We start from the raw sequence: 16,122 nt of genomic DNA, 5'->3' as shown, positions 1-16,122 counted from the left end.
TCCTGCAACAAAATATCAATGACGGTGTGCTGTGTCCGCATTGCACTTCACGTAAACGAGCAAGCGAGTAAACAGGGCCAACGCTAGGCATTCAAACGTCCGCGAACAAATTTGAATTTGACATCCTATAGTATGTAATCCGGATTATGTCTAAAAATATTAGCAAGACTACAAACAGGACGAAAATATTTTAAAATATTTTGAAAAAAATTTATAAAATTATTATTTAAAAAATTTGGTATCTAGTGGGGTGACCCCTGATAGTGCAGCTCGCATGTAATGCACAAATAACGCACAAATTAATAACCCCATGTAATTGTACAGCAAAAATTACATGGAAATCATGCGTTACGTTGCCAAAAATTTATTTCATGTAATATTTATGAAATTTTCGTTAAATGTTATGATTAAGAAAAAAAATCTAATTAAGACATATTTTACAAAAGTAGACCTCTATTTACAACTTCTACGCGTTGAATTGCAAAAAAGCTTATTTCATTAATTATAGATATTTATAGTAATACTTATTTTTCTTTGTACTGAGTAAAAAAATTTGTATCTATTATTAACGTATATAATTTTTATTTTTACTAAAATATTATAGCACCATCATAAAGTACACATTCTAAACTTTAAAAAACATACCTATGAAAGTATTTTATGATTTATCTTAGTCTTCAATATTCCAAGACAAGTTGAAGAACTTATGAAAAAAATACGATTTTTTTTTTTAAATTACGAACTTTTAGTCTTGTAGTTTACTAAATAAATTTTTGTTATTTTTTTTAACTCACAGAGCTCATAAAATATTATATAAAAAAAAATATCTTATAGTTTTAAAGTAATTTTAATAAATTTATAAAAATGGCAAGCAAAATACTGGATCAAGTCAAGAATTTCATATAATAAAACATTACGTTTTGATTACTAACATTCAAAATATTACTTTTACATTAATTTACAAAAATATTAAAATTACATTAAATTTCTAATTTGAAGTATATTTTATCAAAATTAATCGATTTTTTAAATATTTTTTTTTTATTAGGCGGATACTAGGGACGTATTTGTACCAAACGCGCGGACTCACGCGGGCGCAACGCACTTGCCGCTCCTCTAGGGACGGAATTCATAAACTGAGCTTAAAGCCCAGTCAGACTACGCATTGAAGATTGAAGATTGTCCAATCACACTAGTATTGCGATGTGCATTGTGAATTGCGATTGATAATATGGCAGTGTTATTAAGAGTGTTATAACCATGTCACATAAAATTACATTAGCAAACAAGAAAAGAAATGTAGCTATTTCTCTTCTTTTATTAATTGCCTTAATAGAGAAGAAAGAAAACAAACGTTCAAAATAGACAAGTTCTTATTTATAAAAAAAAAAGAAGAGAGTTATGCATCATAACCTTTTCATGGAATTGGTTTTCGAAGATTCAGACAGATTTAGAAGGTAACAAATGCATTATATATATATATATATATATATATATATATATATATATAATGTAGTGTATAGTTAAGAAAGCTATTTCTCTAATTTAATTTACAATACATTTTATGTATTACATATTTTCATATCTTTGTTGCATTTTCTGTGTTGTTTTATATTTTTGTTGCAGATGCCTTCGCATGAACACAAATACGTTTGAAAATCTTTTAGAAAAAGTAACTCCACTAATACGTAAACAAAATACAAAGGGCATAGCGGAATAAGCAGGTGAAATCTGCCCCCGCACTAATCGAGCTTAAATTGATATCATTAGTTGGCACCCTTGAGATGTAAAACATCCACAAATATTAGTTACAAAATTGCATTTTTGGGGGAGTTATGGAGGGGGAAAGAAAAATAAAGAAAGTGTTTTTTTTCGAAAATGGTTGGATCGATTTTAATGAAAAAAATATATGTTGTAAACATCATTTAGACAAATTTGAGAAAATTTTAAGTAATTTTTGTGGTAAAAAAAACCCGATAAAAAAATTTTTGAATTCTTTATGAATTTTTTGGGGGGTGATAGTTCTGAGATACCACTTTTATATTTTCACAAAAACATCTCTAGATCTTCTTCTTTAACACATTTTTTTTTTAAATCAATCGGAGTGGTGGAACATGGTTAAAAATAATAATTCACACCGCGCCGCCGTGCTGCGCCGCGCTGGCTGGGCGACCGGGCCGCGGCGCACGGCGATTGTTGTCATGTTGAACTTACATACTAGTTGCAGTGTTGCAATGTTTAGTTGCCAAGAAAAATTATAATATAATAATATAAAATATAATAGCACATATAATATTTCCAGGACGTCTGCAATAGGAGCGTCCTAGATGCGCACAGTAATAAATAGACACAGCAGGCTGAGTGAAACGGACACAGACCAAATGCACACAGAACAAATGCGCACAAACCAAATGCGCACGGACCAGATGCATACGGAACAAATGCGCACGGACCAAATACACACAGACCAAACGGACACAGTAACCTACAAACTTATTACATGGGTTGCGACTTTTCGGGCATCTCTATCGACGGGGTGGGTGCGGGAGGAGGGCGAAGCCCCCACTTGCACCCCACATGTGCGCGTGCGTGTGTGTGTGCGCGTGCGTGCGTGCGTGCGTGTGTGTGTGTGTGTGTGTGTGTGTGTGTGTGTGTGTGTGTGTGTGTGTGTGTGTGTGTGTGTGTGTGTAAAGCATTCTCTGCACCACATAGGTTTGCAACTGTGCGCATTTGGTCCGTGCGCATTTAGCCCGTGTGCATCTGGTCCGTGTGCATTTGGTCTGTGCACATTTGGTCTGTGTCCGTTTCACTCAGCCTGCTGTGTCCGTTTATTACTGTGCGCATCTGGGACTCAGTCTCTGCAATTAGGCTATAAAACTTATCGTTTCGGAAGTTCATCACGAAGAGATTGCAGTACGTTTTTAAATTCGGGGTGCTTTTTTAATGTGAGTCCCCTTGCCTCTTACATTATTTATCATCGGTGTGCTTTTTTAATGTGAGTTCTTTTGCCTGTCACATTATCTATTATCGGCGTGCTTTTTTAAAGTGAGTCCCCTCGCCTCTTACATTATTTATTATCGGTAATAGATAATGTAGGAGGCGAAGGGACTCACTTTAAAAAAGCACCCCGATAATAGATAATGTGAAAGGCAAGGGAACTCACATTAAAAAAGCACCTCGATGATAGATAATGTGAGAGGCGATTTCCTTGTGGTAAACTGCCGAAACCATAAGTTTTATAGGCTAATTGCAGACGTCCTGGAAATATTATGTGTTATTATATTTTATATTATTATATCATAATTTTTCTTGGCAACTAAACATTGCAACACTGCAACTAGTATGTAAGTTCAACATGACAACAATCGCCGTGCGCCGCGGCCCGGTCGCCCAGCCAGCGCGGCGCGACACGGCGGCGCGGTGTGAATTATTATTTTTAACCATGTTCCACCACTCCGATTGATTAAAAAAAAAAATGTGTTAAAGAAGAAGATCTAGAGATGTTTTTGTGAAAATATAAAAGTGGTATCTCAGAACTATCACCCCCAAAAAAATTCATAAAAAATTCAAAAAATTTTTTATCGGGTTTTTTTTTACCACAAAAATTACTTAAAATTTTCTGAAACTTGTCTAAATCATGTTTACAACATATATTTTTTCATTAAAATCGGTCCAACCATTTTCGAAAAAAACCACTTTCTTTATTTTGTTTTCCCCCTCCATAACTCCCCCAAAAATGCAATTTTGTAACTAATATTTGGGGAAGTTTTACATCTCAAGGGTGCCAACTAATGATATCAATTTGAGCTCGATTAGTGCGGGGGCAGATTTCACCTGCTTATTCCGCTATGCCCTTTAAGAGAAAGCATTCCAGCTGCTGAGAGATTATCTCTCACCTTGCGACATCTTGCAACAGGTATCTTTTAGAATTTATGTAAGAAATATGAAATATATCCAACGCATATCAATAATGTATAAAATTAATGCATATTAAATATATTTAAAATATATTTACTGTTTAGGAGAATCTGAAGAATCTTTTTGCCTCTCATATCGCATTGGTCGAAGTACTATATCAGGAATAACACAGGCACACAAAAAAAAAGTGGTTGGTCCAACGGACTAGACTAGGCAATCCTTATGTATTTCGACCCGCTGAATCCGAATCCAAGGTCAGAATTGCAAAGTTAGCTCGCATTTTCTAACCTCAAAAAAAATTTTTTTTTAAATGTTGGTCCGGCAAACCAGACTAGTCAATCCTTATGTATTTTGACCCGCTGAATCCGAATCCAAGATCAGAATTTCCGAATTGGCTCATTTTTTCCTAACCTAAAAAAAAATTTTTTTTTATGTTGGTCCGGCGGACCAGAATAATCTATTTTTATGTATTTTGACCTGCTGAATCCAAATTTAAGGTCAGAATTGCTTAATTGGCCGGACCAAAATAAAAAAAAAATTTTTCTTTTTGAGGTTAGGAAAAAATGAGCCAATTCGGAAATTCTGATCTTGGATTCGGATTCAGCGGGTCAAAATACATAAGAATTTACTAGTCTGGTTCGCCGGACCAACATTTAAAAAAATTTTTTTTGAGGTTAAAAAATGCGAGCTAACTTTGCAATTCTGACCTTGGATTCGGATTCAGCGAGTTGAAATACATAAGGATTGACTAGTCTAGTCCGCCAGACCAACCACTTTTTTTTGTGCCTGTGTAATTAAAGTATACGTTGCTATTACTACTGTTCTGAAACAGGAATACCTGAGAATACCATCATGTGAAAATGAATGGAAAGTAATTGCTAACGATTTTGATGATCAATGGAATTTTTATAATTGCATCGGTGCTATGAACGGCAAACATTTTAAAATCGATCCACCATTACAATCAGGATCTTTGTATTATAATTATAAAAATGCCTTTTCTATTGTATTACTGGCTGTGGTGGATGCACAAACTTAGATTCATACATAGATATTGGTACAAATCGTAAAATCAGTGATTCAGGGATATAGAATAAGTGCACTCTTAAAACTTATCTTGACAATAATCTGAAAATTCCTAAATCATCACGTTTGCCTAACACGGAAAAAAAATTCCCTTTTGTCTTGGAGATGAAGGATTTCCATTAAATATAAAAGTTCTTATTCTTTATTCACGAGATCTATGTAACGGCAGAAAAAATAGGAAAATATTTAATTATAGGTATTTGCTGATTAAAACTGTATTTCTTAAAATATCTTTTTTCACATATTAATTGACTTTTTATGCATTTTTTTCTTTTACAGATTATTTAGAGCCCGACGATGTTCTGAAAATGCTTTTGGGATATTAAGAGCTAGATTCCAAATTTTTAGATCACCAATGCGATATAATCCTGATGATGTGACAAAAATTGTTCTAGCTTGTTGTTGTATACATAATATGTTAAGAAGTAAAGTAGTAGGAAGACTCATGTATACTCCTCCCACTTTTCTTGATGAAGAAAACGAGCTTGGGTATAGATTTCAATTAGGAGAATGGCAACAAGAGCCTGTTTTCGGAATAGCAAATTTAGTCAATCAGGGTGGTAATCGCCATGCTAATATTGCTCTTCGTCTCAGAGATGAACGGTGTGACTATTTTAATGGAACAGGGGTAATTCCGTGGCAATAACGTATGATTACTATCTGCATAATGAACTGCTTTTCTTATTTTATAATAACGTTATTTTATAATGGTTTGATTTCAATAACTTTTATGTATCATATATATATAATTGTATTTAATTTCAATAATGTTAAGCTATCTCTTGTCTCTTGATATTTATGAAAATTATAAAAGACTATTAGATTAATATAGAATAATTTTGTTTTATATTCTTTCTACATTATATACTGTTTAACGCTTTTCAGTATGTAAATTTGATGCAAAAAATAAAAGATTACTTAAAAAATAAACTTTATTTTTTGTAACATTATTATATTGTTACAAACTATCTTTGCTTTTTCTAATATCTAAATATGTAATGAAATATTCTTAATTCTAATATAATTAAATATTCACTAGCATAACGAAACAAGAGTATATCTTTTTACATATTCATCTTTATACACATCAACTTATGTGTATAAAGATCTTATCTTATCTTTGTCATCTTTATACACAACAAGTGGCACGGAGTTTCAAATAAAGAAAAATATTTAAATGACCATTTTGTTGCCTTCTTTTTTTTTGCTGTATGTGGTCTAAAGTCAATAATGGTGAATATAAAAAAAAATTCGGCTATAAAGTAGTATCTTCATTACTAAAATAATTTTTTAAAAAATTAAGAATAAGCATTCTTCACTATTATATCACCCTTAGATAACTAAATACAACAATTTCAAATTCATGTTATATCTACCACACATTTACCAGCACTTACGTGCTGTATTACTTCGATTATTGTAAACTTTTTTTATTTTATCAATTATTTCACTCAAACGAGCAAGTGCACCGTTTAAAAAATTGAACAGTACTTTTCTGGACAACTAAGATGTATTGTTGTAAAGTTTCACTAACATTTGTTCATTACTTCTACGTTTAATACGACAATAAAAACTCTGTAAAAATTCCGGAAAATTCATCAATTCCCATAAAAGCTCATGTTAATAAAATATTTAACATCTAAATAACTAGCTAATTCAGCTTTCTGAAATTTTGACAGTCACACAATTTATATCACTAATTTAAACTTCTCTACAAAGTTTCATGAAAATCTGTTTATTTTGATTTAGCAGCAGAACTCCTTTAAGTTTAAGAATTGTCTTAACCATTTTCGGACTAAAATGCCACATTTTCTTCTCATCTTTCAGCGCTCTATCTTTTGATTTAATCAACCTGGTAAAAATTTTTTAAATACCATTTTCGAATGCAAAAAGCTTTTTTTTTGCAGATGTCGTCGTTAAAATTGACCTACAAAGTCTTTGAAAAAAGTTACAACTCATTTATTTCAAAAAAGAGCCAATTTTAAAATGTTTTTCAAAAATCCCACATTTTGAGTTCAAGTGGCCAGAACATCTCTACCATGGTAGAAATGTGTCATTTGTATCTGCTCTGAAAGATCTCATCGCGATTTTTTCAAAAATTCAATATGGCAATTTTAATATGGCGGCTCAAAGTTCAGTAAATTCAAAAAAATTGATATTTTATAAATTTTTTTATGGTTTATAGATTTTCTCACTAAATATAATCTAAAACCGACTAGAATTTATCAACACCACATATAAAATGCTTGAAAATTATAAATATTCCGATATTATTGTCAAATCATTTTCAATCTTAAGAATCTATGATCTTTGATGCAGAGACACTATCGTTAGTATTAGCGTCACCCAAGATACACCAGTGTGGAGATTGCTCAGTCGGACTTGTATCTCTTTTGTGTGTGGGGAGGGTGTGTCCGTTGTGTGTACAAATTTTTGAAAAAAATTTGTGAAAAAATCGACTTTTTTTCAAAAAAATAAGCTGTAACTTATACAGTTTCGTAGGTCAATTTTGACGACGGCATCTAAAAAAGGCTTTTTGCGTTCAAAAAATTTTTACTAGGTTGATTACATAAAAAAATAGAGTTAAAAGTTAAGAAGAAAATGTGGCATTTTGGTCTGAAAAGGGTTAAGCCACGAGCAGACTTAAGACTTACTTAACCAATTAAATAACAGTTTGATTGACGTCTCAAGATCGTACTTAAGATGGATCTTGAATAAGATATCGGTCTATGAATTCTAACTCAAAAGAGTTAGAATTTTTTGGAAGTCTTGATAATTAAAAAATTATGGTTTAAAAGAAACTTTATAAACATTTTTTATGTGAAATTTTCTGCTTTCAATTGTTGGCATTAATTAAAAAAAATGTTTAATTAAAAAGTTATTTGCCAAAAACTTCAATTTTGCACTTATTTTATTAAATAAAAAAAAGAACTCACCATTTAAAGAAGTAGACAATTTTTTTATTTGAGATATATTGAAGAAGAGGCTGGATATATTTCAAATATATTGAGTCTAGCCTGTTGCTAATTTTTCCGCAGTCAAAATCTAAGAACACTCCACTAATAGTACAATTAATGATTTCAAAGGCTCCAAAATTTAAAGCTTCACAATTAAAACCTTCGAAGATCGCATTTTCGAAGAATTATGTAATTATTAGAAAAAAGTGTAGAATACTTGTATATATATATAATGTAAATTATAAATTAGCAGTAAAACTACAATCTACTTATACGGATTACATTTTAATGTTGAGAATATTCCATCACTTTCGTAAGGGAAAAAGAAAGAATAATTAAACTCCATGCAATTAATGATTCCGAATTGCATGTTTCATTGATTCTCACTCTTCATTGCTTCTTTCACATTTTAAATATGGTATTTAATTGTCGACCATTTGGAAATGAGAATTGTTTGAATCGCCTTCAGGGCATTATCACGGACAATGAACTGCGTGGGCATGAATCTCTGTCCATAGAGTATAGACAACATTCGACTATCTTATCAACTTGCCGGAAATATCCAGGGATATGAAATTCTTTTGTTAAAGATCTTTTTATGATTTTATTTAATGTATTTGTAATATTTTTCACAAATATCCAGTTATTAATTTTTAATTAATAACCCTGGTAGAAATTTAGTACAGCTTTTGATTGGTTATTGGACAGTTTTACTGGTCTTTGTCCAGTAACTGAATAGTAAACTATCTAGGATACCAATCAAGATGTAACGCTTTTCTCATAGTTATTGTATAAAAAAACTGTATACTATCCGAATTCAGTTACTTAACAGTTACTCAACAGTAAAAGTACCTCTTAATCTTTTAACCTCTTAATCTCTCTTGACATTTTGTGACAGAACTACATATTTGAAATTGTTCAACAATTAAAATAAAAAATCAGGTCAGTTTCTAGGCAGTATTTTTGTATATAAAGAGAAATCATTAATACTAGATAGTAATGGATTAAGTAGTCAGTTAAACTGTATAAATTTCTACCAGGAAATAATAGCTATTTGTTTTTTCTTATAATAACACCTATGTGAACCTAGCACCCCTTTTTAGAAATTAATTATTTTATGGAATACATTAGCATTTTGTTTCTAGTTGTTTTGTAGTAACAATAATTATGTTTGTAGTTTAATAGAATAAAAAATGTTAAAATTTTTAAAAATAACTTGCACCTGACATTGACATCTATTAAGCTAGCACTTTAGCATAATAGAATAAAACTTACACAGAAATTTGGTGCTCTTTAGTTGCTAATTTGTTACTCAAATCCCGTTTTTTTTTGCTCCATAATTAGCAAAAAATTAGCTGTAAAGAAATCTAGCTTTTTTTTAATTAAAAAAATTTGTCTTCTATGAATGTGCTAACTTTAATCTTGAGTTAGCACAGCCACTATTTTCTCTAAATCGACTGGAGCAAAAAAATAGGGACTTGAGTAACAAATTAGCAACTAAAGAACATTAAATTTCTGTGTAAGTTTTATTCGATTGTGCTAAACTGACTATGCCAGCTTAATAAACGTAGATCAAACGATTCAAATTTTTTTGCGGGACTCGATTCAATATCGTTTGTATAAGTTGTTTGTAGTAATTTTGCTTTTTATTTCGTTTGTAGCTGAACCGTTTGCGAGATATAATTCATTATTACTTAATTGTTTAAATAATTATACCGCGCAAACAGTTGAACTATAAACGAAAGCAAAATCATCACAAACAACTACAAACGATTCTAAATCGAGTCCCGCAAAAATATTCAAGATATCTCAATGTCGGGTAAAAGTAATTTTTTTTAATTTTAATATTTTTTATTCTATTAAACTACAAACAAAATTATTGTTACTACAAACTACAAATGCTAACGTTTTCTATAAAAAAAAAAAAATTAAAAGGTCGGGCGCTAGATTTACACAAGTTACATTAACACATAAATGAGATAGGATTAACTATGTATTATATAAGAATTTTTGTTTTAGGAACCTTATCAATTAAACTTATTACGAATTCGTTTGAAATTACTGATAACTGAAAGTATTCTGAATTAGAATTGTTATTTTTGATCATTTGAAAGATTAGAAGTTTCGAACCTTTCAAGGCTTCGAAAATATGTTCGTGCAAATGACAAATTTATTCAGAGAATACTAAAAATATTGTAAATAAAAGAATAAATTAACATATGTATATTTGCCAAAAATGGAATTATTCCTAAATTAAAATTTGAAAATATAACATATGGAATATTACACATTTGATATAATAGAGTATTAAAAAGTTAAGCGATTTTCATTCAATAAACATGAAGTGAGCTCTCGAAATAAAGATAATTAATCAGACTCGACGTATTTACACAAGTAAATAAGTAATGATCAATAATACCACCTAATTAAAAAGATTAAAAGAAAGTAATGGTCAATATTACAACCTAATTAAAAAGTGAAAAAATTAATCTTAAATAAATAAATAAAAAATATAATACGTTAATAAAATGTTTTGATTACTGACAAGTACTCAAGTGTTACATTCCAATTTTGATAAGCTTTGAGTGTTTTGTAGTCTAGGTCAAAATAAGATACACAGTTTATTATGAAATATATATTTTACATTACACATCTTACACATGTGTAAGATATTTTTTATACGTGCCCATACGGTCGTTAAGAAGGTAAAACACTCTCTTAAAAAAAATTAGTTTTTGTGTTTCTAAATGAATCTGTCGAAACAGAGTAAGAGATATTTAAAAAAGTTTTAAATAAAAATTTTATGGCTTTCTAATGTAGTTCATAACAATGCAATCGAATTCTTTGAAAATATATTTTTCGAAATTTCTTCCCGTCCCCTTCAATTTTTAAAAATTCAATTGCACTGTTATAAACTACATTAAAAGCCATAAAATTTTTATTTAAAACTTTTTTTAATATTTCTTACTGTTTCGACAATATTCACTTAGAAACAAAAACTAATTTCTTCAAGAGAGTGTTTCACCCCCTTAATGGCCGTATAAGCACGTATAAAAAATACGTGTTTCTTATTTTAACCTAGACTACGAAATACTCAAAGCTTATCAAAATCGGAGTATAACACTTGAATAGGTTTACTTGTGAGTTTTCCTCAAGATAAAATAATTCCAATTTCTCGTAGATTTTTGGTCATTAAATCCAATCCAGTTTTTTAGCATTTTTCACCTCAATTTTTAGAAAAACCTGACGTGATACAAAATTTTTACTTGTAAATTCGGACTCAGCGACCAAAAATCTACGAGAAATGACACATCTTATCCATGTATAATGTCTAATAACTTATGGTATTAGATTTAATAGTTTTATGTTAATTTTCAAGACCTATGAGAAATTATTAACTTTTTACTTTCAAGACTAACTTATTTCAAGAGTTGTGCTAAATTGTTGAATTTGTGTTACATTGTGTTTGAATATTAAAATCATATTATAATATGACAAATACGTTCAAAAATGAGAAAAACTATTTTAATAGATCTGCCACTTTTTTAATTTTCTCGAATGTTCTACCACTATATTGAATATTAGTTTTACTTGAACTAACAAAAGAAGTTATAATAAATTAATTTTGAATAACTCTACATACAACTAATGTTTACGTTCGCATCAATTATTTTCATGTCATTTTCGAATCTAAATATAATTATCTTTAAAAAAAAAAAAAAAAAAAGACGCTAAGTATTATGCTTCTCCTCATAAAAAAAACTATTGTATCAAAAAAACCAGAATAGTAATGTCTTTAATTTTAGTCCTAAATCTTTAAAAAATAATAACATCCCAAAATTGTGTTATTGAGCTTAAGTAAGATATATTTTAAATAAAAAGATATATTTTAAACAAAAAATATATATTTTCTACAAAAGTAATGATATGAAGAAAATACAGCAACTATAATATAAGAATAACTATTTATACAAACTAGAAAATTTATTATTTTTTAATATTAAAATATATATTCAATAGTAGTTCTAATTAGTATTTTAAGTATTTTGATTAACATATTAACTTTTACATAAAAAGCAAAAAAGAATAATAAAAATAAATCTCTTATTTAAAGAAGCTCAACGTTGATATAAAAAAAAATGATAACAATTTAATAAAGGAAAAGGTGGTAATATGGTAATATCTTAGTTAAGTAAGCTGCATCAAATAGCATTAATATTCAAAGTATCAGACAATGCATATTGTTACAATAGAGGTGCGCCGCTAATTGTACTTTAAAAAATTTTTTCGAAATTCTCAAATGTAAAAATGGCTTATAACAATTGTTGCGCTTCATATTAGTGTCACTATATAACATAGATACTAAACAAATGATACCACAAATAATTACTAGAATTCGTCAGTTAATAACGGAGATAATATGGGTAGCCATATTATCTGCATTGGCCATATTACTACCTTCTTCTCTATAATATAAATAAACAGTAAATCATAATCGTTAATTTTATAATTGTTATTAATTTTTATTTTGTTTTACTGTGTTTACTCTCTCTTAGCAATTTGATATTACTCAATGATAAAAATATACGAGTTAAATATCTCTTTGGTTGTTACGCGGTATGCAAGATTTGTGGCAATATATTAATAAACAATACAATCATTGATAAGATGGTGATAATTTTTATCGCTTCCCTTTTATCATTTATCATGTCTCAGTATTTTCAATGTATTACTCCAAGCATTAGTCATTTTTTAAATTAAAAGATGATAACAAGATAAGGTAAATCTCTGCAAATAAAACTTCTTTTTAGTTTCTGAGCTATTAAATCTGATTCCAACCTTTAAAAAATTTCAATTTGTCAAAAAATAATTAAAATCAACATATAAAATTAAATATATAAAAAGTTGTTAGGAAAATGATGTGTTAACTTTTAGAGAACTGACCCTTTTTGAAGAACTTTTTTAATTTTAATGTTAGAAGATTTTTACTCTTGTCAGTGAATTGAATTACAAAAAAGATGACATTGCCCCAGCGTCCGGTCCGGAAAAAAATAAGTATTTTTCACTCTATTTAAACTTTATATTATTGTTTATTGTTAAAATAATTGTTTAACGTAATTTGCAATAAAAGTGTGTTAAAAAATACGTATAAAGATATAATTATGTCGTACTTTGTAAGTAGGATAGTAAAATAACATCTATTTATTTCAAAATAAAGGCATATATTATTATGGAAAAAGTAATTTTAGCTAATCAAATAGTGTTTTCGGAAAATTTAATAAGAAGCCTAATATTAGCTTCCAGTCCCGGAAAGGTTAATGAAAGTGTCTAACTATAAAATAAAATAAACAGTATTTTGTAAAAATAATTGTTTATAAATATATAAATTAATATTTAATAATAAATTAATATCTAAGTAAATAATCCAAACGCGAAAATTTTGTATCACGTCAGGTTTTTCAGGAAATTGAGATTAAAGATGCTAAAAAATCGGATTCGGACTACACGACCAGTAATATACGAAAAATAACACATCTTATGCATTTTTAATATCAATCTGTGTAATAATTTATAGTATTAGATTTAATAGTTGTATATGTTAATTTTAATACTTAATGATCATTATTAGGCATACACTAAAAAAAAGTTTGATACTAATAATCAAACTTAGATGATGGTACTAAGCTTTGATAAAATAATTTCAATTAAATATTCGGCTAACATAACATAACCAAATATTTAATAATACTTAATAACTGTTTTGTAACGGATTGGTTATTATTATTATATTTGGTTGCTGTTAATATAATTATTAAATATTACTAAGAATTTAATCATATTAACTAAACTGTTTAATTAAAATTATTTTGCCTTGATTATTATTACTAAGAAAATATAAGTTTCTTTCAGTGTATTATAAAGATGCTTTTTTTATAAAGAAAATACTTCTGTTTATTAATCAGCTCAGTTATTATATTAAATAATTCGTGTTTTGTAAATAGTCACTAATTTGCAAAATTAATTATAGGAACATCGATACAAGTCGCAGTCGACTTATCTTGATTTCCGGAATCTCATACTTCGGGAAAACAAATGCGAAAGACACCGTAATTTCTGCATTGAGATTCGCGAAATTCAGTGCAGCAAATCCTTTTACGCGTAGCATGATTCGTATGAGATGGTGGAAACATGTCTGGCGAATCTCATGTTGCTTTCGTTACGCTGGCATTAACCTCTGTACAGCTGCATACCTTCGCGCAACAGCACGACTAGCTATCTTTCTCGTTCTCGAATGTCTCGCAGAAATAGAAACTGGATTAGTACTCGATTCCCGTTCGCCTTGACGCCCTTAATCGGACAGGGTATTTGTCTCGTGAGAACACTGAGTGCCCCCCCCCCCTCCCCACTTCCGCTAAGTAAAACAATCAACAAGCCAGATCTTACACAAGCTTCCCTTTGTCAAGCACTTCATTAATCACCTTTAATTATATTTAAAAATATTTAATTAACGGTCTTCAAATTAAAGCATAAACTTAGAAAATAAAGAATACTAATTAATTTCATCCTTGAATTAAAAAATATTTTATTAATAATTACGAATTGTTCGATACCTTTGAAAATTTTTATTTTTAATATAAATTGTTACACAATAGATTCGCAAAATAAATGATAATATCTTGCTTGTGTTATCAAATATCGAAGTTTTAGAATTCCATTTAACCAAGATAATTTCCAAGTTTATTTATAAATAAAAATATAGATTTATTTTGTCCATGGGTAATACATATAATATATTAAATATTTAATTATGTTACATGTGTATATATTTAAAAAAAAGACTGTATCGTTAATTAATGCGTATCACACACTTAACCTTCTCGAGAAATTTTATTTAAATGCACTTAATCTATAATGTATGATTTATGCAACCTGAAAAATTATAGCAATTGTAAAAATTAAACACTTCCAGGAAATATATATAACGCTAAGTTATTAAAATTGCAATCCGATTACCATTATATTGCAACGGCGACTAATGCTACCAGTCGATTCAAGACAGAGAAAAAGAGAAACAGAAAAGAATGCACGATCGAAACCTGCACACGCATGTTTCATACACTCTTTGTCAAAATATAAACGAATTGCTTGATACTAAAAGATACATAATTAATAAAATAACAAATGCCAATCAAAACATTAGCAAAAAATTATTTTATTTAAAACAGAAAAATTTTGTAATAACTCGAAATTTTTCATGAAGTACTGCCAAAGCATTTTATGCTTTACGAATATTTGCTTTAATGAATACTGCTCAATCAGTTGGACGATATATACATGATATCGAGATCGAGATAGCCGAGCGTGCACGGGGAAAGGCACAACTGCTAGATTATGTTGAGCAATAGTCGTTAAAAGGAAAAAAAAATCGAGTAGTAAAACGAACGCCAGCGCGCAAACGAGCAAGCAACCAAGCAAGAGGAACGCACCTGGTCTTGAATCTCTGCGTGTCATCCTGACCGGCCCACATCTTCCTTCCCCCGGAGTAACTGCTGTCCACTCGATAACCTCGAAGCACACTGAAGCGGAGAACTGTCGTGCGAGAACCGTCCTCACGAGGAAAACGACGGGCGCACAATAAAATTCGTATCGGCACACACACGAACGCGAATGACGCGGGTCAAGCTGGGTCACGTACGACGCGCTCTCGCGCTTTTTCCGTTTGTGCGATTCGGCGCGTCGCACGAGCGGAAAAGTAAAGAGAGGAGAGGACAGAGCAAGACACCAAAACGTGAGAGCGGGAGCGAGAGGGCGCGAGTTGAGGCCCCGCGAGGAAAAAGATTCTAGACTTGCGCGCTGCCGAGCACAAAGTAGAGGCGCCACCTACGAAGGATTTGGGCCGAGAAATTTGTGCAAGAGAGTCGGAGCAAGGAGAAAGATAAGGAGAGCATGTACAAAGAGAGAGAATATACACGGCGTGCGTTATGTTCAGTCGATCGGCCACTGTTGGTTGCGCACGGTCGCGAAATACTGATGGTGGATGGTGGATCGGCGGCGACGAGGTGTGGTGCGAAGTTGCGCGCGAATGGCCGACGACTTCTAAACATGTATACAAGAGAGAGAAAGAGAGAGAGAAAAAGAGAAAAGGAGGGAGAGAAAGAGA

General features: G+C 30.3%; 1 protein-coding gene and 1 long non-coding RNA gene across 3 annotated transcripts in view; one reads left to right on the top strand and one right to left on the bottom strand.

Annotated features, from left to right (window-relative positions):
• The window catches only part of LOC105833817 (microtubule-associated protein Jupiter), a 166,231-nt gene that overhangs the window by 134,730 nt on the left and 15,379 nt on the right, over positions 1-16,122 (bottom strand). Inside the window, exon 1 of one of the 2 annotated variants that reach the window (XM_036291376.1) lies at positions 15,449-15,759. The exons of the other annotated variant lie outside the window; for it this stretch is intronic. Within the exon in view, the coding sequence (XP_036147269.1) occupies positions 15,449-15,489 (41 nt within the window). The 5' untranslated portion in view covers positions 15,490-15,759. Of the gene's footprint in view, positions 1-15,448; positions 15,760-16,122 lie in introns of those variants that run through there. 2 annotated transcript variants of the gene reach the window in all.
• On the top strand, positions 4,713-10,672 carry LOC118647125. Its single transcript, XR_004964438.1, has 2 exons — positions 4,713-5,200; positions 5,284-10,672. It is a non-coding gene; the product is annotated as an uncharacterized LOC118647125 (long non-coding RNA).

The sequence above is a fragment of the Monomorium pharaonis genome, chromosome 8, assembly GCF_013373865.1.
Source record: "Monomorium pharaonis isolate MP-MQ-018 chromosome 8, ASM1337386v2, whole genome shotgun sequence".
In the NCBI taxonomy this organism is placed as follows: domain Eukaryota; kingdom Metazoa; phylum Arthropoda; class Insecta; order Hymenoptera; family Formicidae; genus Monomorium; species Monomorium pharaonis.
This window is presented reverse-complemented; position numbering and strand designations above follow the sequence as displayed.